A 7,435-nucleotide genomic window follows, 5' to 3' on the forward strand; every position below is an offset into this window, starting at 1 on the left:
ACCTGACAGAGTAATCCCTGATGAACTTAGTTAAAGCTAGTATGACTCTTGAACAAAAAAATTTGAATAACCTGCCCACCCTGTAAATCAAGCCTTCAATCGAGTCGTGTTATTTATCTGAGTTTAACAACCTTCAGTTGACTCTAATAACTTTCACAATATTAAATAAACATGGATTAACAAAAAATAAAAGAGATAATACTTTTATTATTGTATACCACCTCGTAAGATATTATTTATTATAATAATGTTTTGTTTTTTTATTTTTTTAGTTTTTTTTATTTAATTTTCAACTTTTTGTTTATTGATTTATTTTAATTTACTTTTTATATGATTATTCCAATCTCCTTACTCCAGTTGCAAGCTTACAGGGTTGGTCCAGTTAACTTGAATATTTTTCATTATTTATTTGGTTTTTTTTCCTTTTAATATTAAATTAATTGAAAATTAAGCTTCATAATTTGTTTTGATTTGTTTTATACGAGGTTATCTTGGTCTCATGACCTTAACGGATTTACCCGAGTTATTTTATTGTCTTTTTTAAATTAATTTTTTTTTTAATTTCATCCTTCAATAATTGATGGATAATAAATTAAGTTTTGTATTTTATTGTGATTTGTTTTCTATGAGGTTATTTTAATCTCATGACCTGGATAGCGCATGAGCTTAGAAGGTTAACTCGAGTCTTTTTTTAATTTGTTTTCTATGAAGTTATCTCGGTCTCATGACCGGATTCATGGGTTTGGTCGGTTAACTAGGGTTGACGCGGGATTTTTTTGTCTTTTTTTACATTTTTTTTCAATTTCATCTTTCAACATTTGATTTATTAGAAATTAAGCTTCATAATTTGTTTTAATTTACTTTCTATAATGTTATCCTAATCTCATAACTTAAGTCATAGATTTGACATATTAATTCGGATTAACTCGAGTTTTTATTCTTTTTTAAAGAGAATTTTTTTTTAATTTTATCTTTCAACATTAAAAATGAACTTTAAATTTGTTTCAATTTATCTTTTATGTTATAATAATCTCATAATCTGGATCAACTATTTAACAAGATAATTTAGATCAATCCATATATGTTATTATCTTAATATTTTTTTAAAAAAATATTATCTTAATTTTTTTTAGTCTTTATATATTTTTATTAATAATCTTAGATAAGCAAGTCACGCAAGCCAAACTTTATTTATTTATTTTCTATTAGAAAAGAACAGATTTGCATTGGACGTGCCAATAATATAGTAAAAACCATAGAAGAACGAAAAAAAGTAGATTAAATACTAGGGTAATTATCCCTTGAATTTACTAATATATATGCCTCCTTCAGAGCACAGCACGTAGACGCCATGTTCACAATCCAAGGCCCTAGTGGGCTCCTTCAGACCAAAGAGAAAACAAGCAATCCAAATACAACACACCTAAACCTCTATAACTTCTAAATGGAACCTAAATACAATTACAGCACATTTGCTAGATTTTAGTTCAGAAGAACGCAACAATTTCCGTACCCCTTGGGGGGATTTATGTACACAAATCAGCCAAAATCATAATTCTTCAGCACTATCACTAGAATATGTTTCGTTGCTGCATGGCGCCTTCATTCTTCCATCTTTGCAACTTCTGTGCCATTTACATGCTCCTTAAAACCTGAAAAGAAGGTACCAAGTGGTTTTGGGGTGCTTGATGATTGCCTTGGTCGGCACCCTTCAAATATTTACTTGTGAAATCCAGTTGAAAAGAAAGCTTAGATTATGATGAACAGCTAAATATCTACACAGGAACCACATCAGCATTTTGATTATCATCACATGTCAAAACAAGGCCTTCAACATAGGATGGAAGGAGGCATCGGAACCACTGACAACCTGTTGAGACAGGCTCTTGTGGCGGAACGATCATCAGCACATTATCATGTCGTCGAACAACACCCATTACGCTAATAGTGCTCCCTTCTTTGATATACCTGAGATGCAAACATTTCTTAGAAGCATTCAACCCAAAACACTTACTACAACTGCCATGGAATCAAGGAATCAGTTTGCTGAACACTTTTCTTATGCCATACCCTTCTTTGAGACGCATGATCTGGTCATCGCTTGAGAGGTTGCGATCAGCTAACCAGCGTAGAAAGCTGGGAGACATATCTTTGTTCTCCTTTTTTACATCCACCACTGTAGCTGGCTTGACAAATGGAGCAACCTTAGCTCCATAGCCCGCCTTTACTAGTGCTCTTAGCCCAGATTGGAAATCTGATATGTAAAAATCAGCGACAAACTTCTGTTCACCAGAAGCAAAGCATCACCACAATGCTGGAGGCTTTTTTTGAAAAGAAAAACAGAACTTTGGAAAACAAGAACTGAAATGTTGCAATTTGCAGAATTAGCTACTGTAAATGGCGGACACGCAATTACAACACAGTTGCAATATTAGATGCCAAAGACTATCTTCCCAGTTTTCAGTAATCATAGGGAGTCAGATTATGTTGTCATTAATGACACATAAACTAGAACTATCTGCATTTTCTGGTTCATTAAATAGCTATGTACTGAATCATATAAAGAACTCCTGTCGCCTATCGGCTTATCGTCATGCAAGTGTTAACAACTTAAAGCATTCAGTAAACATGAAGTGCTGGTCAACTTATTGGTTTCCGATATCATATAAACTTGCCCCAAAACCTGATATGTTTTCCCCTAGTCAGTAACTTACATTTTCTCGGTCAGCATCTCGGTATAAAAAACATAATTTAGGTATCAGGTGCTTTGTTTATTGCTCAAACATTTGTTGGCATTTGAGTAAATTGAACTCATCATGCTTTCATTAATGAAAACCTAAGTGCCATGAGCTGAAGCTGAATCATCATTTCCTAAACCGTTTTCCACATCAATATTTGGACAGATCAACATGAGAGCTCAGCAAACTAACCTCTGAATGTCTCAAACCCCATGAGAAAAAACAGTGCTTTGCATGGGCAGACTTTCCACCCAACCCTCTATATTCATACAACTCTGATGAAACATATACACATCTGGATACCCTCTGGTAAGATGACTCCAAAGGTATACTGCCACACGTGACAACCTACATAAAAAGATAAATCAGACATTATTTGTGACATTATACTGCAAGATATAATACAAATTTGTTGCAATTGCAAAAAAAGCTAGCTTAAACAAGCTCCAAAAACTTAATTAATGATGAGTTCCATATGAGAATGAGCATTCAAAGTTTCACATAACCACAATGGTGGAGATCCATATCTTATGAGCCCATGTTGCCTCTAGCCCTTCACTCTGTTGAACTTTCTCAACACCCCTTTTCATCTTTTAATTTTGCCCCCTTAAATTTTACTGCATCACTGAAATGCAGAATGTAGACTTTTCAGGACGTGATACTCTACAAAAAAAATGGCAGCGACAGACTCAGGCTGACTGGTTTTCATAGCAACAAATGATTTCAGCACTGCCTTCAACCTATTAAATCAGACACTGTTCACCATACAAATGTCTACGGTGTGCGCGAAATGACATGGACTTATTTCCACTTTCCATGTTGAAACAAAGTCACCAAGAATACCTTTAGTGTTCAAGACAATGATAGGAATGATAGACAAGGCATCCATTTGGTCATCTTCACATGGCTTAGTTCTTATAACAAAAAAAGGAAGTTATTCAATCAAGCCTCTCTTATATTTGTATAGAAAGAGCTGGACCACCCATGCCTATTATTAAGAAAACGCCCTTCTAACTTCAACTCAGTAGATCTATGACATATTTAAAAAATCAGTTGTCAACCATCTTGATCCCCTACTCCAAAAAGTTAACAGTATGTCATAAAAAAAGCAAGCATTGATGTCATTACTCTTTAGAAATTTTCTTCCAGGTAACAAAACTTTTTTCCATGAGACTTGCCACAGGAATTGTTTCTACACCACAGAACTCACTGGCATTCTTCCTTGTAATATTTTTCCATATAAACCAAATGATTTGAACATATACTCCAAAGAAAATTTAGGGGAAGAATCAACTGCTCTTCTAGAGAAAGAATAAGAACCTCACAATAATTCTTCCAGCAGATTTGAAAGTCATCTCACATTTTCCTATCCTTTAACCCTGACAGAAGCAAATTATGATTCCCTCCAAATTCCAACTTTGCACATGCAACAATAAAAATCAACCATGACAGCTGCACTTCCTTAACTTTTGTTGTCATGTGAATTCTAAACCGACAAATTTGCCTCCACCAAAAATGTAAATTCCTAAAGTGGCATAAAAAAATATAATCACTTCGCAATAATTCATCAAGCAAATTGATGACAGCTTTCAGAATTACATACTTTAACCCCTAAGAAGTAGATTATGGTCCACTCACCGCCTCAACATACAAGAAAGTAAAAGCTCATAACAGCTTTGCCGGCTCAACTCCACCCCATCAAGTAGATCAAATTTCCTCTTTTTGGAAAACACTCACAATTAATAACTTTCAGAAAAGAATCCTGGATAAAGCATCCAGGCAAACAATGATCCTATACCACCCAAATAATATGCAAGTTTGCGTCTACATCCAAAAGGATATGTCCTTTGGTACTAAATACACAAGCCTCCTTTAAATTTCTCCAACCAAAAAAAGTCCCCCCTTTCTACAAGCCACTGGAACCACTTTGACACCACCGAAATAACCCTTGATGGATGAAGATTCGTGTCCATAGGTCAAAATGGCCTTTCATCCAAAATCTGCTCCATAAATCTCTCCGTTAGGTAGTTTTCAATTTTCTTCCCCTTGCTGCCTTTCTTCATCAAGCAACCATTGAAAGTGAAATTCAATAATGACAAATTCCATACCCATGATAAATCTTTTAAGTTAAGAGCAAGCCACGAAAATAGACCTGCATAATGTCAGAATTGACCAGAAGATAATAAAACAATAACGGCAGGCACACCGGTTTAACATTCTTTGGAATTAGATTAATGGATGGTTGGATACTCTTACCATAATTAGCACTAATCTAATCACAAATAAGACAGAGAAACACAATAAATAATAGTAGTGAAGAGAAAGAAATTGAAATTACCCCAGTAACCTTGACATACTGTCCATCAATAGCACCTCTAAGCTCAGTATCAGGGTGCCTCCTCACAAACCCTAACAACCCTCTCCTTCCCCATGCACAATTCCAAATCAATCCCACAAATAAAGGCACCAAAACAGCCCCAACAGCCACCAAGATCACAGCTTTTTTAACTGCAACCATCAAAAAAGCACCAACAAGCAACCCCATCAAAACCACCACCATCACCACCCACACCACTGGCCTAGAAACCCTTAGCCCCACCTTCACATCATCAGCCAAGCTCGTCACTGCTGACCCGTAAAGTGCCTTGCTTGATCCGGATCCTGTACCAGAACCGACAGCACTGTTGTCAAGCTGACCCGATCTCTTTTGTGAGCCTGAGCCCAGTGGGCCGGAACCAAGGGGTCCGGAACCAAGTGGTCCGGAAGTGAAAAGCCCTGTCGGCAGGACGACGTTCAGGGGACCTGAAGAATTTCTCATGGGACCTGAAGAAGAGTTCCTCATGGACCCGCTTGAAGAAGTAGAAGCACGTGAAGGTGGTTGCTTTGGAGGGTCAACCGCCGCCGGGATGTCAAACATTTTCCCCAACTCACCGGATTTCTTAATGTCACCGCCTGTATAAGGAACCGCGCGTGATGCCATGGTGGGTTGTTTCTCTTTTTGTTGCTGTCCAGGTCGACCCGACACCACCAACCCGCTTTTGAGCTGGTGAGACTGAATTCGGGTACCCATTTGCTCAAAGCTTGAAACTTTACAGCGTTTTTGGAAGACACGGTGCTGTGATCAGTTGCTTGGTGGTGGTGGTGGTGGTGGTGATGGTGGAGAGGGAGTGAGAAAGGGCGTAGTGAAGGGAGAAATGACAAGAAAGGGCTTGGAGAAATGTGATAATGATGTGTCTTGAAAATGGAACTGAGACCTTTTTTTGTGTGTGTTGTTGAGGTTTTAATTAGGTATGGGCACTATAAGCATGGCATGGTATGGCATGGTATGGCATGGTATGGAATGGACTATGAGGGTTATTTTCTCTTCGAGGCTCATGTCCAGGGGTGTCTGTGATTATGGTATCATTAGCTTTTTATTTTTTTAAAAAAATATTTTAAAAAAATATTTTTTTATTTTTTAAAATTTATTTTTAACATTATTAAAATATAAAAATATAATTTTAAATAAAAAAATTAGTTAGCTTTTGTTTGGGTCGTACTCCCAAGCAAAGGTTTTGAGGTATTTGTTAATTGTATTGAAATATATTTTTTAAAATATTTTTTATTTGAAAATATATTAAAATAATTTATATATATATATATATATATTATAAACATTAATATATCAAAATAATTAAAAACCATTAAAAAAATCAAATTAATGATTTTTCAAGTTAAAAAACACTCTTAAAAATTACCTCAAAACATAAACAGAAATTATATTAAACACTCTTTTATCATGATACGGTGTGCTTAAAGATATTTTTAGATTAATCATAATTTCAAAAATTATTTGGTTTTTATTGTTTAAACCTATTTTTCATTTTAAATTATAATAAAAATTTAAGTTTGAAAAATATTTTTTTTAACCATAAAACTACTACAATATTAACCACACTTTTCTTCCAAAGAAAGAGAAGGGGAAGCTTATTCGTGATACTTGTTTTGATAACTGATTTTAAAAGAAAAAAAAAAGATTAGATTATTAAATTTCCGAGTTAACTCATTGATTATCGAATGAATTTAGAATAATTATTTTTATTAAAATGCTGTAGTTTCATTCTTAAAAAATATAAAATTTATGGATGTTAATTCGATCGTGTTGGAGAGAGTGGAGGTGGGGGAGCACTGCTCCTTATCATCTGTCAGCGTCTAGCTGCTTGCAAATGGTTCTACGGTGTAGATCTGCTTGCCAGAAGACCTTGTACATTCTATAATCTGTATCGTTACTTTATGCAATTTGATTAGACATATTGAACGGTCAGGATAAATCCAATCATAATTAGACTAACCAAAATAAATTAAATTTGGATGGTAGAGAGTGTCCAATATAATCTTCGTATATATTGACTTGTTGAGTAATCGTAGTATACTAGTAGATCTACCGTCATAGTATAAGTACACAGTTAGATATCTTATTTGTAAAAAAAACACTAATTACTTAATTGTTGGATTAAATTATGAATAATTGAGTAGGGATAAGTAAAAAAATGAGTAAAAAAAATCAAGAAAAACTAGAAAAACTAATTTATAAAACTTTAAAAAATATTAATTCAGTTCAATTTCAATATGAGAAAGTTGAAACCAACTAAACCAAGATGAATCAAACCGGTTTGATTTTGAACCCCTAAACATTGCGAATGCCAGCAAAATATTTC

The 7,435-nt window shown here is 34.6% G+C and overlaps 1 protein-coding gene across 1 annotated transcript; it reads right to left on the bottom strand.

Moving 5' to 3' along the window:
- Positions 1–1,274: 1,274 nt before the first annotated feature.
- On the bottom strand, positions 1,275–6,082 carry LOC133703567 (uncharacterized membrane protein At1g16860-like). The gene is made up of 4 exons (XM_062128166.1): positions 5,077–6,082; positions 2,931–3,086; positions 2,071–2,282; positions 1,275–1,968 (listed from the first exon to the last, which is right to left on the bottom strand). Exons 1-4 carry the CDS (start codon positions 5,806–5,808, stop codon positions 1,776–1,778), a joined length of 1,293 nt encoding a protein of 430 aa, XP_061984150.1. The 5' UTR covers positions 5,809–6,082; the 3' UTR covers positions 1,275–1,775.
- Positions 6,083–7,435: the final 1,353 nt, after the last annotated feature.

Source organism: Populus nigra, chromosome 9 (assembly GCF_951802175.1).
Source record: "Populus nigra chromosome 9, ddPopNigr1.1, whole genome shotgun sequence".
Lineage (NCBI taxonomy): Eukaryota > Viridiplantae > Streptophyta > Magnoliopsida > Malpighiales > Salicaceae > Populus > Populus nigra.

What these genes read in the sequence shown, in the direction of transcription:
- LOC133703567 (XM_062128166.1), bottom strand. Translation starts at nt 5,808, where the DNA reads ATGGGTACCCGAATTCAGTCTCACCAGCTCAAAAGCGGGTTGGTGGTG. An exon ending in GGGGTTTGAGACATTCAGAG is followed by an intron (nt 2,283 to 2,930) that starts GTTAGTTTGCTG and finishes TCTGGTGAACAG; the next exon opens with AAGTTTGTCGCTGATTTTTA. An exon ending in ATCATGCGTCTCAAAGAAGG is followed by an intron (nt 1,969 to 2,070) that starts GTATGGCATAAG and finishes TTTGCATCTCAG; the next exon opens with GTATATCAAAGAAGGGAGCA.